This window comes from Platichthys flesus, chromosome 5, assembly GCF_949316205.1.
Source record: "Platichthys flesus chromosome 5, fPlaFle2.1, whole genome shotgun sequence".
In the NCBI taxonomy this organism is placed as follows: Eukaryota; Metazoa; Chordata; class Actinopteri; order Pleuronectiformes; family Pleuronectidae; genus Platichthys; species Platichthys flesus.
Window position 1 is genome coordinate 14,326,211 of NC_084949.1, and position 16,632 is coordinate 14,342,842.

A 16,632-nucleotide genomic window follows, 5' to 3' on the forward strand; every position below is an offset into this window, starting at 1 on the left:
AATTCTCCATGGCACAGACCAAGGAAGAGATAAAGAGGGAGAGAGAGAGAGTGTTTGTGTGTAGAGGGAGAGGAGATGGGGGAAGGACTGACCAGGGAGTCTTCACTCAGTGAGGAAGGGGAGAGGGAGGAAGGAGATAGATGGGGAAAGGGAGGTGGAAAATGCATTCGGAAGAAGATGGGAGTCGAGGAGGAAGGGATGGAGGTGAGGGCTGAACATCTGTTTGGTAATGGGGCTCTCCCCTCCGTGCAGTAGAACACACACTGACACCTATTTGATAATTGGTGAGCCGGCCCTCCTCCCTCAGCTCTCGGCTAAATGGTTGCTTGATACTGGGGGGAGCGATGGGACTGGCTGTTGGCAGTGTTATCTGTTTACTTGGTGCAGCTCAGGTATACAGGCTGCCTGTGTGTGTCTGTCTGTCTGTGTGTGTGTGGCTGTGGCGTAAAAGCTTACAATCGGGTTATTAGTCCAACAATGAGCTCAAGATGTGACTTGAAGCGCGTGTGAAATGTGCATCACAACCTCCGAGCCACGCCGCTCAATTGCCATTGAAGGATAAATATGATCTCTTTTGTGCTTCTTGTCCCAGGTGCTGTTCTTTAAGATTTGCCTCCACACAGACCTCCTCCTCTTCCACGCTGCAATCCCATTGTGCCGGAGCCGAACGGATGCGCGCAGAGGAAGAAAAGGGGGGCGAATGAGCCCCAGTGCCGAGAGCAGTGGGATGGAGGGGAGGAGGTGGGCCTCTTTGCTCCGGTCTCGACCACGGGTATTCTTGGGTTGATAATACAGATGTGGATGTTATTGCTTGAGAATACGCGTAGTCGAGTGGAAGCTTTGTCATCTACACTGGACCAAAAGCAGAGCACTATTCAGTAGACGACAATGGCAGACACAGATAGATGTATAGCAAAAGCTGAGGAGGTGACACACGCACACACACACACACACACACACACACACACACACACACAGGGTGAATTTTAATTAAGCAACCAGAGGTGGTGTTTTATGGGAAAATGCTTATTTTGTTCAATCAGAGAGGTTTTATTTCTTTAGTTGAAGGCATTCAGGGCTAGCCAGGAGCCCAAATCAAATCAAGTCCCTAAAAAAGGTTTTATCATCGTAGGTTTATCCACCATGTCACTCCTCACACCTGTGGAGGAAATTAGTTTCCACGTCGCCCGGCCATGTTCAGCGTCTCCTGCAGAGGCGCTGGTGGGGAAGATTTGCACCAAGCCACTAAGCTAAACCCTCTCAGGAATTAGTTCAGGGAGCTTAACACAAAAGTCTCCCGACTCAGACGTTCATTTCAAACCTTCTTGATTGCGTACGCTTGTCTGTCACTCGTACACACACAAGTGAGCCCATAATCTTATCACTTCTTTCACAATCTCTCACACTCGGCAGCCAACGGACATTTTATAGTTTGCAAAATCTGTGGCAGAAATGGCTAAATTGTTGCAGTTCTTCCTCTGCTACAGTATGTTAATACCGTGCATAACCATCATCTCTTTTTCCACTACAAACTACCCGTGCACTCCTATTTTTGACTCCCTGGCTCATGCTAAAAATATGTGAGAGTTCGGTGCCTGTAGCTGCAGCAACAGGAGACAGTAACACATGAGGACAAGTCAAGGCTTGCACCCGTGGCTGACATTTCAACATTCGGCTCAACTGACTGGCTGCAGTGATGGAGAGTCAGAAGCGCATACACACACACACACACACACAGTATATGTTCATATATATATATATATATGTCTGTTTATATATATTGCATGAGAGTTAAAATGATCTACATGCCAGTCGAGAGTCGGGGGATTGATGGAGCTTATGAAAACAAGCAGACCCGTGTATGTATAAAGCTGGGTTTACTGGGTCCATGTGCCGGTGGGGAAATAAGGGGCTGATTGATTTTATGGGTAACTATTTTTAGTCAGAGTGATGGATGTTTATGTCTTTTATTGATCAAGTTTAGGTGTGGGTTTGAAGAATTCTTGGACGTCAGGGCATGCTGATTAATCAGGCAGCGAACGAGCTAGAATAAAACATCCTGAGTTACATTTTTGGCACATTAGCATTATTGCTAAGTATTATAAATTAGAAAATCAACATTTCACTGCACAATCAGCAGTATATTAGCATCTGTTTGCGAATGTGCCCATGATAAATTACTCTCCTATCATTTATTATTCCATGATCTCAGTTCTTCCATGAACTGAGTAAGCAAATCTCATATTTATTAGCACGCTGTATAATTGTAATTTATATGAGTTTCACTCGAAGGCTGTGTAAACTTGTTGATCGGGCAAAGCCATTTCTCTGGCTTTGTGTGTATTTGTGTATGCATGTGTGTGTGTGTGTGCGCTCTTCTAAGCAACAAAATGACTATTGTGAGCACAGCTCCAGGTGCCTAGCAACCAAATTGCTCTGTTTCCCTGGCAACCGTTGCCTCGCACTCACTGTGTGGGTGATTGGCAGCCTTGACAACGGAGACGGAGTGACACTTGACCTCGCGTGCTGAATGGGAAGAGGAGAAAGAATCAGCGAGAAATAGAAGAGAGGGGGAGGCAGTGGGAGGGGACGGGCAGAGACAGACGAAGTGATAATCATTCTCCATTGTAATCATCCTCCAGCGTGTTTCATAAGGCTTCGTCAATACCTCTCCAGCTGGGGTCCATCATCAAACACAATGCGCGGTGCGGTGCGCGCATGCACGGACCCACTCTTCCTGGGTGGAGAGCCCAGGCAGCACTCCACATCTCATCTATTATCACTCAGCGCTGCCTGGTGCACAGCCTCGCCACACTGTGTCTTCTTTCATTTGTGATCTGCTACATCCTGCACTCAGTCTGCGGGGACAAATGGACACTGGAGTCCTAAGTATGTGCCACAGTCACAGATGCCAGGAGAGCAGATAAGAAGCTGCACCCAGAGACGTTTCACTGTAGTGTCAGGACCTTTTGACACCTTTGAGTTTAAAGTGCTGTAATTATTCAAAGGGAGTTTAGTGGTTCTCTATATAAAGTCACCAGCTGGAGGTATCCCATTGTACTGGGGTTTTAACAAAAAGAGTGTAGTGTATTATCACTATCTCTTCTGTATAGTGATAAATATAAACAGTATAAATAGTAGCTGTAATCGTTGCATTGTCATTAAGATGGAATTGAATAAAAGCAAGTTTGTAATCTGTTCTTTCATCTTGTTCCACACACCTGTTGTTCCAGAACTTTGAATTTAAAGTTAAATCATCTGTGAATATCAATGTTCTGCCTTCTCTTCTTCATTCAATCGCTGCATCTTTGACAGGTCATCTAAATCCCAACTGTAATATCTTTACCCTGAGGTTGCCCCTCCGTTTGTCATCAGCTGGTGGTGCTCAGTGCTACACAGGACATTTGTCACATAGGATATAATCATCACCTTTTGCTTCCTGCTCCCTCGTTTAAAAGACAGAAAAAAACTATTACATTTACAAACCAAATCAAGGACAGACATCGTGATCTCAAAAATACAAAGGGAGCCATCTTTTGCTCATGATGGTGCAAGGTTTATTTGGGAACATCTACTCAAACATGGTATTTAACACATAATATAATAAAATAAACAATCAACTTTTACTAGTATCAAGTATTATTGCTCATTTATTTCCAACGTCACACCTTTGAATGTTTTCATTACATAAAAAAAAAAAAAAAATAATGAAAAAACAGCTTCCTCCTTTTTGGCCTTTGCATATGAAAATAAACTATCACAGCTTGATTATGGGATAAGATTATTTGTTTTTTTTGTTTCTTTTTTTTTTTTACATAATTGCTCTATAACAAAAGATGATTTGTACGTGGTTGAAGTTTTTAAATTTCTTTCTACGTGTAAGCAAAACATAATACCACATGAAATTCTGAATGGATTAAGAACTTAAAGTTTATGAATTCAGCAGCTAAGCTTACATCCTTCACATTTCCGTCCCGCTCTCCAGTGGAATGACCTAATGCTGTGACACGGCCGTCTGCATGAGGATGAGGAGATCTTTGTGATTGTTTATGACTGAACCCGTAACATCAATGCTCCCTGAAGGCGATCAACAAGGATTACAGATCTGCCAATGACATAATACTGAAGATCAACTGGTGCATTGAGCCGTGTGACCGTTGGCACATTTCACCTGGTTAAAGATGATTGCTTTAAAAACAGTGAATGATGGACGATTTGTGTAATTGACTGTGTTAATCTAACTCTCGCACCGAGCGGTGACTTGTATAAAATTACATTTACACAGCAAACAAAAGCAACTAAAGCTAATTTTTTCACAATCTTCAACATAAAATGTTTTATAAAGGGTTGTCTACAAACGATCTAAAGGGTCTTTTAGATAATTCTAAAGAATAAAATCAAACAAAAGCCGTGCTCAATAATGACACACTGCAAATAAAGAACTAAATCTCAAGAGTAAAGACAACACTTGTGGGCTGAACCATTACTCTGAACCTCACTCAGCAGGAACAATTCAAAGCTTGTTTGTGCTGAAGTCCTCATACTGTAATTAAGACTGCTGTACATTTCAAGTGACCATACTGAAATATCCTCAGACGAGCTTGATCCTACAGGGCACAGACCCAGCCGCCGCAACCTTGTCTTGGCTTGCAGCTCCACTCGGGCTACTGATTGGCTGCTTCACAGGCATCTATCCAATCACTGTACACGTCAACGGCCTCTGACAGATCTGAGGAGCAGTGGGTTAAGGATAAACACGGTTCTGTTGCTGCAGGATAAGAATTCAAATGAAGGCAGGATGTACAGCAGAGAGAAGAGTTTCCAAGTAAAGCTGCCATTTGCTGTGACACTGAGGGTGAGCAGTAATCTCCAAGTACAATCCAGTGATCACCATTTTCAAAGTCCCTTTTACAAGCTAGCTTCTGTTTGGCTAGCCTCAGTAATACATTTCAAAACACATTTTAACTGAAAGAGCTACTACTGATGAAAGTTGAATACCTGGTTAATTTTATAAATGACCATTCTTGTTAGAGGTAAAGCAGTTATATTTCCAAAAAGTCCTGCATAATAATGAGGAAATAGTCTCAAGGGATCTGCAGCTATAGGAATAGTTTAACAGTATAATCATAACTCTGGGATCACTTACTAGTTTATCCTGACACTGCAAACACAGAGAAGGGAGTCTGTGTACGGACACCTGTATGTACAGAGGAGAAACATTTACCCCGGTCGCTGTTCAAAGAGGATAATTGGGATCAGTTGTGAATGTTCTCTAGTAGTGCAGACTTTCCCAAAGCAGAGTACAAATCCTGGTAGGACACCAGCAGACTCAAACTGGTCAAACCTTCAACCGCAGAGGTGTTGGTAATTCATCGACCCGGGCATCTGTGGTGAGAGGTCCATTCACATCTGATACCAAATGCTGAGAGCACGCTAATATTACCTTTCAATTTCAGGAAATCAATCAGCACTCTGTCCAGGGGAGTGGTTTCATCTTTCGGATGTTGGCAATAAATCAACGTTGATCAGAGCGATCACAGATAGACAACAGTGCTGAAGAGCCACGTTTTGATTTGAATTCAGTCAGAGTGAAATTGTATTAAATATAGTAATAAAACACTGTGCCTGTATTGATCAAATTAGTGCATCTGCTGGGATAAAGATGATTGTAGGTGAACTCTGGCCTTTCAATTTGTTGTTTGTCTGTATTCAAGGATTTCATTCAAAAGGTTGATTAGTTCGGCGGCTGGGGCTCAGGAGGTAGAGCGGCTCGTCCACTAACCAGAGGGTTGGTGGCTGACTCCCAGTCTTCCCATTTCGCATGACAAAGCGTTGCAAATTGCTCCGGACTGTGTGGACTTTGTGTGGGTGATAGAGAAACTGCTGCACATGGATACACTGTTTAAATCTGTGTGTGTGAAAGGGAATGACCAAACTGTATTGTAAAGGCCATTGAGTGGTCATCAGGACTAGAGAAGTGCTATATGAATACAGACCATTTACCGTTTGTTAAAATGAGTGCAGCGTTATTTACTGCTGTATGACAAACAGAGATGGTGAAGTGAAAGGATACAGGTGATGGGCGTCTGGAACTCCTCCAAACACACCGTGCAGGAGATGATCCCAGTGTTTCTGCTTCTCTCCCTGTTGACAAAGAAGAGGAAAGAAGGAGTAGGCAACACTGATCTCAGAAATCCACCAGTGGAGAGCAGAGACTTGAATTGTGTGTGTTGATATTCCGCTAGTTACAATTTGACATCGCACGACTTCTCGTGGTTGCAGAAGGGACAAGTGAATTGATTATCCAGATCCCCGGTCAGCTTCTTCTTAGTAGGAGGCTTTCTTTTGGACTTGCGACGACCCATTGCACCCGAACTGAATCTCAAGTCTGCGAATAAAGACACGCACACAAGCAGAGAAGTCACTCAGCTTGACTGGGAGGAAGCGGGAGAAGACACGAGAGGATCCTGGAGGAGAAACCCACTCCAGTCCGCTCCGCCACTATCTTGGTAAGTTAGCATGCTAACATTAGCTTGTTTGTTGTTGATCTTAAAGCCTCACGATAATAAACACAAGTCACATACACTCCACGAAGAGAACCACTTTAGTTATAACGCAACTGAGGCGGTTCATTAAATGCATCGTCACTGTTGTCGACCATAACTTTCTTGTTTACCTTTGATCGACGAAAACACACGTTGCTGTAATGAGAAAGATGGTTTCCTGCGAGGCCCCGGCACCGGCAGCCAGTCGTCTTATATGATTGGAGGAGAGCGAGCCGGCTCGCGGTCAGCCATTGGTTGCGTCACATGTCAGTAAGGTCGGCGGGCAGTGACGTCAGCACGTCTGACACACGCAGCCTCTTCCCGCGTGGTGGCGACAGAAGCAGGTGAGCGGCTCGAGCTTCTTCTCCAACTCTCATGTTTCTGTTCGCTCCTTCCGCCCTCGACCCGTTCAGACCTCATCTGTGAACACGCGTCCACAGGCGGAGGGATTCTGAACGAGCTTCTGTGTCGTGGTGTGTCTCTTGTCTCCAGGGCTCGTTGTGGAAACTCACAGAGCAACACGCAAACAGCACTTCATCAATGTCCACTCCCCTGAAGTCTCACATTAGCGTTTGTTGTTGACCCACTACTTTATTAGATTTATTTTATCAGGCTTTCACTTAGTTATACCTCTGGATTGCAGTGTGCAGCATATATGTGCACAGTGTTATGGAACTCCCTCTTATATTCTTTCATTCATCACAAACAGTGATGAGGGAAAAAAATCAATTAAGATTTAGGGTACATATTCGAAAAGGAGTGAGAAGAAGTGCAAACTCATTTAACCTCACCTCTGCTCCATAAATCATTAATATTTGGGTCATTGACGTGACGCCTATATTTTCTGTCCGACTGCATTTTCTTCTGTTAAAAAAAGGTTTAACTAAATAAAGAAATACCATATATATGTAACACCTCTAGCGTATATGTACACACTTTAAATTTCCAAAAAAACATTAGTTATTTCAATATCATGTGGTGCGACCATCAAGAAATGACCCATTTAGGACTTTGATGTTGAAATCCATTCAAAGAGAGGAAGTTGCATCATTAACCATTTTGCCAAGGAACCATGGAAGCAGCAACAGGTTTTATAACCCTCTCTCAAATTTGGAAAATAATAACATTTTTCACAGCTGGTATGTAGTTGCCATATTTGCATATCATGTGGTATGACCTCAAAAAAACTATGAATTTTAAGTTATTTCTGAAAATACATACTTTGATTATAACTTTCACACTGACCTTTTGTGCTGACCTAGTTTGTTTTCTTTAGGTGGCCAATTCTGTGGCTGTAAATTTTGACTGAACTAGAAAAATATTATGTGGTGCGACCAAATGTGGTGCGACCACTTCAGAAAGTTTTACATGATAGATTTATGTCCTAGATTGGGAGTTTGGGGGCTTTTAGGTGATTTATATACATAAAGTACTTTATTTTAGTATTATTTGAAAAATATTTCTATGCCATTATAGTATTTTTTTCTTATATTTCAGAAACAACAGTTCATGTAAAAAAAATTGTAATTTTATCTCGGTTATTATTAATTTGTTAGTAATTTATCGTTTTCATTTTCATCTATCATTAGTCCAAAATATGGCGTGACATTACATATCTTTTTCAGCTACGGGAGAATAAACAGCAGGGAGAGATTCCTTATGCAAATGAGCTGACAGAGATAGAGAGAAAATGAAACAGAGAGAAATGGAGGGCTGCATCAAGAGCTTACATTGAAAGTAAAATATGGCAAACGCTGTGTTAGACCTTACACCACCATATGGAGAACATTCCACCAGTTCTGGTTGATGTAGGACCAGAGCAGCCAGAACATGCAAATGTTTGTTCACAACAATGTGTGCTGCACTTAAAAGTTCATGATGAGATTTTTATAAAAAAAATGTTCATGAAATGTTTGTGTTCATGAAAATTCTATGAAATTTTAATAAAATCTGGTTTAAGTCAAGTATTTGATGGAATTTATTGTTTATTGATCTTTTTAAACAATAGGAGGTTTTCATATCATTTGGAGCGACCACTCATCATGTGGTGCGACCAATAATACCAAGATCTGTATTAAATTTAAAGTAAAATATAGCATTTCTGTGGCTGAAATATGAATCACTGACACAGTATGCTTAAATGAATGGTATTTTTTTAAATTTATCAATTTTATGAACCTTACCTGAAAAATAAGTCTGTTAACTACATTAATAAGGGAACGGTGACATTATAGAACAAAAATATGAGATCATTATTTACAAAAACTCAAAAGAAATACAACTACTTTGTTACTAATGACTCTATATTATTGAGAATTTGTAAAAAAATAAATGGAGACACATTAAGGAAATTCATTAATCTTAAGAGATATTACAGTCGCACTGCATGACATTTTTTAAGGCCACGGCCAAGTTATCTAGATGAGAAAAACACTAAAATCAAATAATTCGAAATTTGAATATGATTTTAAGTGTACACGATATTCCTAATGTTTGAATAATTATGATAGATATTCTTTTTTTTTTGTATTTTAAAATTGGCCTGTTGAAAATCCTTTTAAGTCATCGACCCAATTATCTTATACTTAACCAACTTCCTACGTATCTATACGTATGTACGTTGCTCTATATTATATATTATGTATGAACAATATATGAAATGAAAATGCAGTCATATTAGGATATATATCATACATATACATACCCAACATTTTATATAAACAAATATGCATTCTTATTTATAGCAAAAAGAGAGGAATATAAACTAAGAAACAATAAGTAACCAAATAAAGAAACACGGTGTGATTGTCAAATCCCCTCTTCTTCCCTGTGACTCTTGAACAACACATATTTGTCCTTTATTTAAAACTGTTTGGACATTGTTTTAGCTCCACAGATAGAGATGCAAAAATATACATAGGTTAATAACCACAACCTTCACTCAGGAGCAGAGTCATGGTGTTGAATTCAAGCAAAACTCTATTGGACTTTGCATAATACCATTTGTTAACTTTGATCGTACAAGCACTGTGTGGGAGCTGTTTTGAAATGTTCTATATTAATAAAGTATTATCATAATTTTTTTATCAAATACTGATCATTACAAACTTCAGACAAGTAGAATTATTGTATTCGTGGACTGGAATTTCATTACAGATGCTGTACAGGTACATTACAGTGATCTGCTAATTGTTTTTTACATTTAGTTATTTTTTGTGAGACAGACTTGCATGTAAGCTCCCAAATTGACGACTAAATTAATTAACAGATTTCATTGAGCACTAGAGACCACTCAGCCAAAAAGATCATAATTTTGCATGAGACTGCCGTGAAATTGGACTTAATCATGTGAGACAAAATCAATCAAAAGCATTTCCTGTTCACACATAAAGATAAGTAAGTTCACATTGTTCTAAATTTGGTTCTTCAGCACTCATTTCTCATGTGATAGATATCGATGATGTGGACAGTGAAGGCAGTTGGCCTCGGGGTGGTGGCCCTCTCTCTGAGCTTGGAGCTGTTTGCTTGGCTCCGCCGGCGCCTCAAGCCGGGACGAACCCTCCATGAGGTCCTCTTCTTCCCCTCAGAGATGGCCTGTGTGCAGCACATCTTCGTTCCCTCAGAGTAAACAGAAGCTATGTTATATTTTCTCAGTATCACTGTACATTTTCTTGTTGTACGGCCACTAATGCAAAATTCACTTATAAGTGGATTTAATCAGTGCATTTGTTATTATTAATCCCCACTGCTTACTCAGCATGAATATACTGCACTGCACTGAAGTAATTTCACCAGATGAAATTTATCCTACAACCAAACTGTGATAGAATTAAAGCAGTAACGAGATCATCTTCTTATTGCGCCTTTCTAGTCTTGATGGCCACTCAAAGCGCTTTACAGTGCAGTGTATTTCCATTCTCCCATTCCCACACACATTCATATAGTGCATCTATGTGCAGCACTTTTGCTATGATTAAGATGATGTATTTATTAGTCCCAAACACATGCACACACATGCAAAGGCACACTCATGCAGGTAGGGAAATGTAACCTCTGCTTTTGACCCATCTGGTGCAGCACACACAGAGCAGTGAGCGACCATGTACGGCGCTCGGGGAGCAGATGTTGGGGGAGTAAGGTGCCTTGCTCAGGGGCACTAGATAGGGTAGGGAGACTCTCGGATTTTTGGACAGATCAATCCAGGTTCGTCTTTTGTTGTCTCTCCGTGGAGTCGAACCAGAGATGAACCAGAGACCTTCTCTGCCCATAGTCCAAGTTTCTGCCACTAGACCACTGCCATGAGGGGTTATTCAGGGTTCAGTATCAGATGATCTACCCCCTCAGCCACGGCCTTGGAGGCTTTGTTACACATGTTATTCATAACTTGAATGACTGTTGGTAGAGTACATATCTCCGAATAGGCCAAATTAAAATGCTTTATTGTGCAGTTCTTTTTGATAGGATTTCAAAAGAAATGAAGAAATACAGAATATGTAGAATTGTTTTGCAATGGTAAAGCAAGCAAAATAAATCCCTAGATCTGCCCCTTAATACACATCGGAATTAAATGGCCCAGGCCTCATAACCTCCATCAAGTTTTGTTGGAGGCTAACAACCTATCTTACTACATTAAGGAAAGTGACAAAACTCTTAGTGGTTCTTTGTTTATTGAACCTGCGCCAAAATTTGATGGGTTCAACCTTGGCCCGTGATTCACCCTTTCAACAAGTGTCGATAAAATTGGTTCAGTAGATTTTGAATTCATCTGCTCACAGATAAACATAACATCCTTGGCAAAGTAAAAAATGAATGCAGGAGGAATAATAAGTTCAACACATGAAAGACATAACCCAAATCTGTTTTCTGTCTGTTTTCTGCTCCTCTAGTTCCTGTTTGTGCCCATTGCCTCATGGCGTTGAGACCTCTTTCTCCCGTCTTCTCTGCCGCATCCTCTCTGCCAAGTCTTCTTTGGACGTGTGCATTTTTTGCTTTTCTAACATGGATCTATGCAGGGTTTTGTTAGCGCTGCAGATCAAGGGCGTAACCATCCGAGTCCTCACTGACAAGGACTACGCTGCCATCCCTGGATCCCAGATAGGGGTCCTCCGCGAGGCCGGTAAGGGAAACAGATCTGATGATTTATTTGTTTTTATCTTTGCGAGGTATATGAAGTCATGCAATGTGACTCAAGCCTTCGGTGTGACAAAGCATCTTTCTGTCAAGAAATTTCACAAATATAGACCCAGAGAGTCATATTTAGCTCATATAGTGTTTTTTTTAAACGACACACCAACCGAAATGGAATTATCATAGACAATACCACCTGAAATCCGGGCAGGATGACTCAGGAGGTTCTCAATAAAAGGTGCTCACTCTGTGTTTCTCAACACTGCCGGATGTCACTGTCATTAAGTCTGTCAGAGTGAAAAGAAAGAGGATAGGAACTGTCTGGGTGAAGGGAGGTTGCCACTACAAGCTCTCCTGTGAGTCAAAGTAATCATTCTCTGAAAGCTCGGAAAGATTTTGTGTCATATGTCTGACTCACACTGTCTCACTTTCTCTCTCGGCCCCCTCTGCATTTAATATATTACTGTCGGAGCATATCGTTAAGTAAGAATTAAGTAAGTAAGAACTTGGCAACCAGACAACCAATTTCATTAGGCAAAGTGTTTCGTTGTGCGTGCGTGTGTGCGTGTGTGTGTGTTGCAAGTTGAGTGCCTCTTTGATTCAAGGGACAGTCGCCCTCCTCTTTTCCTACAGAATCTTTTGTGTTTGGGTATTTAGTCTTTGTTCTGCAAAAACATTTTGTAATGAGGCAGCTGAAAGTGATTGGGCTGGTTGGTCAACAGTTTGTTCATTCCTGAGTTTTGTTTTCAGTTGTTCCCTTCACTCTCTGTTTACAGGCAACATAAACATCACTACATGAGACTCTTAAAGCCCAATTCATGCTTCTACATCGGAGCTACGCAGTATCCTGGCGCCACAGACCGCAAGAGCTGTGATTGGTCCGCTTGGTAGCATCACACCTGACCTGACGGCATTTTTGAATTGAGTTGAAGGAACGAACATGGACAACGTCTTACTTTGCTTCGTTGCAGTTCTTTAAGAAAAAATATTTGCATCTATCAGCTTTAACTCCAAAACAATCCACTTAGTTACACTCGCCATTGTTCTGAAGTAAACGGAGTCGCCAGAGAATTTGTAAATAGTCAGACCGGAAAATCGGAAGACACTCAACAACAGCATAGAATCTCTACCGCCACTAGCGATTCGGCGGTGTAATTGCAGCGCGAGTCATGCACACCTACGCACAACTAGGAATGCTCGGCCCTGTGCGTTGGCCACGTGCGTACCTATGGCGTAGCTTCCACACAGAAGCATGAATTGAGCTTAACTCTCTGCATGACTCTGGCAGCTCTTATCGTTAGCCTACAGTTGGCTAGTAGCTGCCTTACTTGAGTCAACACAACAACAAAAGGCCTAAAGCTAAACAGTTTGTCAGTGTGACTGTACTTCACCTGAGAGGATGCTGACACTGGAATGTGCAGCAAATGTTTGAAAACATTTCCATGGCAAGGAAGGAACACAACACACAGGATGAAGCACCTGGTGACACACAGGATACAAGCAGAATGATGCACCGTGTTTTACTGCCTGGCTGACCACATCCCAAGCAGCTGCATTGGGGCCAGTCCTGCCTTCAGCCTTGATTAATGAGCAGACTTTGTTTCTGCTTCATCATATGCCTGAGCCCAGATCAGTTTAACATCCAGACCTAATGCATTGACTGCATTTCCAAGTATATCATTGCACTGAAACATGAAAGCATTTGATGACTGTAGTGACAGTAAAGTCAATGACGGAGTCAAAAATGACTGAGACTGAAACTGTCTCGCAGGTTTGGGCAGAAATTGACTCATTCTGAGATGCAAGGCTCAGGTAGGCGGCCCAGCCCACCTGGTTTCTCATGTGTTCATGGAGAAGAGAATCATACTGGACCAGCAGCTTCAAGCTATTTCCCTTGGTTGAGGAGGGGGCACCCTACCACCAAAATGCCAACCACTGTCATGCTAAAAACATCTTAACTTTAAAACTCTGTGTTAGGTGGAGCCCATTAGAGTGATTGCAGGTCCTATAGCGTGCTTGCCAAGCGTCTCTTATCCTCATCATATCCGAGCTTGCTGTCTTTCATTGCAAGCTGGCATACGCCATTAGTGCTCTGCTTTGCTCAGGTGTGAGGGGTTTTTCTTTGGAAAAAGAAAGCCTCCACTGGATAATGCTCTTCAGTATTAAGTTAGAGATAGATAAAGGTCGGTTGCCCACCTGCAGCTCTGCCTGAGGCCGAGGCTCATTGATCAGGGCAGTAATTGGAGGAAAAGGAAGATGCCTGTGCTCTCAACACGATGGCCAACCATCATGATCATCACGGTCATCACCAACACTATCATCATTTTCAAATCCCATAATAACTGCAGCTGTGTTTTCCTTTATCTCATCCTCACTGCCATCATCACGGTGTCCCGCTGCAGGTTGACCACAGGCAGGCAGCTGCATGCTCCTCGCTTGTCGTCGCTCGGCCAGTAGAGCTCACAGCAGGTCACTCACTACACATGAAGAGCTGAGTTCAGAAGGAGCTTGGGATCGGATGAGAGGCCACCAGATTCTTCCTGTGCTCTTGCTCTCTACACTTTTATTGCCCAGCTTGTTCTTTCCCCTATTTTAGTGAACACAGACGCAACAGTGATCTGTCACATTACAGACTTCACTTCAAAGAAGTCACGTTCTATCAATGACGCACACACACACACATGCCCAGAGGAGGAGAGCTGATGTCACATCACCTCTTTTTAAAGAGTGGTCAGAAACTCTCTGATCTGGACCTTTTCTTTCTTTCATGTTAATGGTTACAAAAAACAGCGAGAGAAATCGAGATGCAGCAGAGAATCTGGCTGAACACCAACAGCCAAATCAACTTGGAGCAGCGGGGGCACTATCAAGGGGGTAGCAACACCGACAGTCCAAAAAAGCAACAGGGCCCCCCCGCTCGTGTTGATTGCTATATAAGACGAGGACCCCTCACAGTGTGCAAGCTCATCTATGCTCTGCAGAACACACTGATCTGACTTTTAATTTTTTGCTGCAGTCAAGACACAAACAAACTGTCTTCAAAACATTCAAGCAACAAAATCGCCTGTTTATTCAGGCAGGTTCCTCCCAAGGTGGACCCAGGACAGCCTCACTCTCTGCCCCCACTCCCAGCCACTCTCTCCACCTCAGCCCCTCAGGGCCCAGTGGGGTCATGAGCCTTAGAAGAGAAATACTCAGAAAATATATTCTTAGAAACACCCTTCTCGTGATTGTTTATTGTTTCTTTTATACAGACAGGCACCTTCACTTTACAAGAGAGAACTTGTACGTCTTATATCTGTCTGAGATCAGTCTGTAGTTGTGTATAGAAGAACTACTGGAAACTCAAATCAGACACTCTAGCAAATTCTTCTGTCTAAAGTGGTTTGAGGAATGTTATTCAAAAACATTTTATGTTTATGTTAACGTTTATGTGCTGTAAAGTGTGAAGTTTACGTCTGTTCTACATTTTCATCCTTCTGATTTCAACTCATCAGGACCTGTATTGTCCATTTGGAAATTCTGGTTGGGGTCTAAAAAAGTCTAAAATGTAATAATCTAAAATAAAAGTCTTATATGCGTTAAGATAATACATACTAGTTCTTAACTCTCTTAACATTCATTTAACTCTAGCACCATCGCACTTTTAAATGAGATTCTGCCTGTAGTTTGTGAGATAACATGGCGTTCCGAAGGTAAGTCTCTTCCAGGTTATGTCACCTTATCTTCCATCATGGGGAAGTGTGAGTAACCTCATATCTGCAGCACTTGACCTATGTCTTAGAACCTCCAGGAAAAGTAGGTCTAGGCTCTAAAACTTGTTGGTAGGTACTACCTCTATGTACGAGGTATTGCAGAATTTCCCCTCTTTCCTCACTCCGTCTACCCTCTGCTCTCCAGGGATCTGTGTGCGCTGTGACGGGACCCCTGTGTACATGCACCACAAATTTGTAGTGGTGGACGGACGGCTGCTCATCACTGGCTCCCTCAACTGGACGCTGTCAGCAGTGCAGAGCAACATGGAGAACGTCCTCATCACGGACGAGCCCGAGCTGGTGCGACCCTTCATCGCAGAGTTCAGCAGGTTATGGGCGTTGAACGATCCGGCTCGAAAGCATCACGCAGTCGACCAAAAACCTGCTCACGTTGTCTCTAGAACCCGTGACTAATAAGCTGTGATGGGTGTTTAATCAGAGGAAGTGAGGTTGAAGGTCTGTATGTAAAAAACTTGCAGTCAGCTTACCTCCAGAATCTATATTGTCTCGTTATAGACTCGTTACTTTAAGTTCTTGAAGATTTGTTCAATCGAAGATGTTGCTGTGGAAGATGACAGGAGTTGAAAGCCTTTAATATGTATATAAGAAGATAGGCCTGATTTTGACATCTATCAGGCAGAATCTGGTTTATTTCTTTATAAATTGTACATCACTGTGTACAAAAACACTACTGTTGAAGTGGTGTAATCGTCCGCTTGCCACAGACTTAAGATGAGGATATTATCTCATATATAATTTGGCCTGTTTAAAAAAAATGTAATCCCCTGTTACGGTTAGTTTAGAACATTTCTTAAGTTTCAAAACCTTGTTTATATTTGTACATACTGTGTCACAGATTGGAAACATGTTATAACAGCCAAAACAGCTTATTTTGTTTGATTTTCACTGGTGACTACATTGATCTTGTTCCTTCGTAGCCAATACATGATCAATAATCTATTATTTTATATACACAGACTTGTCAGATGTTGAGTTTTAATCATTTTTTTTAAATCGGTCCACAATTCAGTTTGTTTACAGTAGCTCTAGACCACACAGGCTGTACAAACCCAGGATGTGCTATACTGCTGTGTCAGATATATATGCCAAAGACCAACTTCTTTCACACTGCAGTTTTGGCAGGTCTGTTGCATCAATGCCCCACAGCAGCAGTTTTTCTCCTGCTCCAACATGATTCACTTAGT

At 41.8% G+C, this 16,632-nt stretch overlaps 2 protein-coding genes across 2 annotated transcripts; one reads left to right on the top strand and one right to left on the bottom strand.

Annotated features, from left to right (window-relative positions):
* Positions 1 to 3,534: 3,534 nt before the first annotated feature.
* On the bottom strand, positions 3,535 to 6,772 carry LOC133953331 (transcription elongation factor 1 homolog). Its single transcript, XM_062387209.1, has 4 exons — positions 6,677 to 6,772; positions 6,250 to 6,388; positions 6,074 to 6,144; positions 3,535 to 4,729 (listed from the first exon to the last, which is right to left on the bottom strand). Exons 2-4 carry the CDS (start codon positions 6,363 to 6,365, stop codon positions 4,665 to 4,667), a joined length of 252 nt encoding a protein of 83 aa, XP_062243193.1. The 5' UTR covers positions 6,366 to 6,388; positions 6,677 to 6,772; the 3' UTR covers positions 3,535 to 4,664.
* pld6 (phospholipase D family, member 6) lies at positions 6,750 to 16,405 on the top strand. Its single transcript, XM_062387198.1, has 4 exons — positions 6,750 to 6,889; positions 9,997 to 10,169; positions 11,432 to 11,661; positions 15,573 to 16,405. Exons 2-4 carry the CDS (start codon positions 10,003 to 10,005, stop codon positions 15,839 to 15,841), a joined length of 666 nt encoding a protein of 221 aa, XP_062243182.1. The 5' UTR covers positions 6,750 to 6,889; positions 9,997 to 10,002; the 3' UTR covers positions 15,842 to 16,405.
* The last annotated feature ends 227 nt before the right edge of the window (positions 16,406 to 16,632 follow it).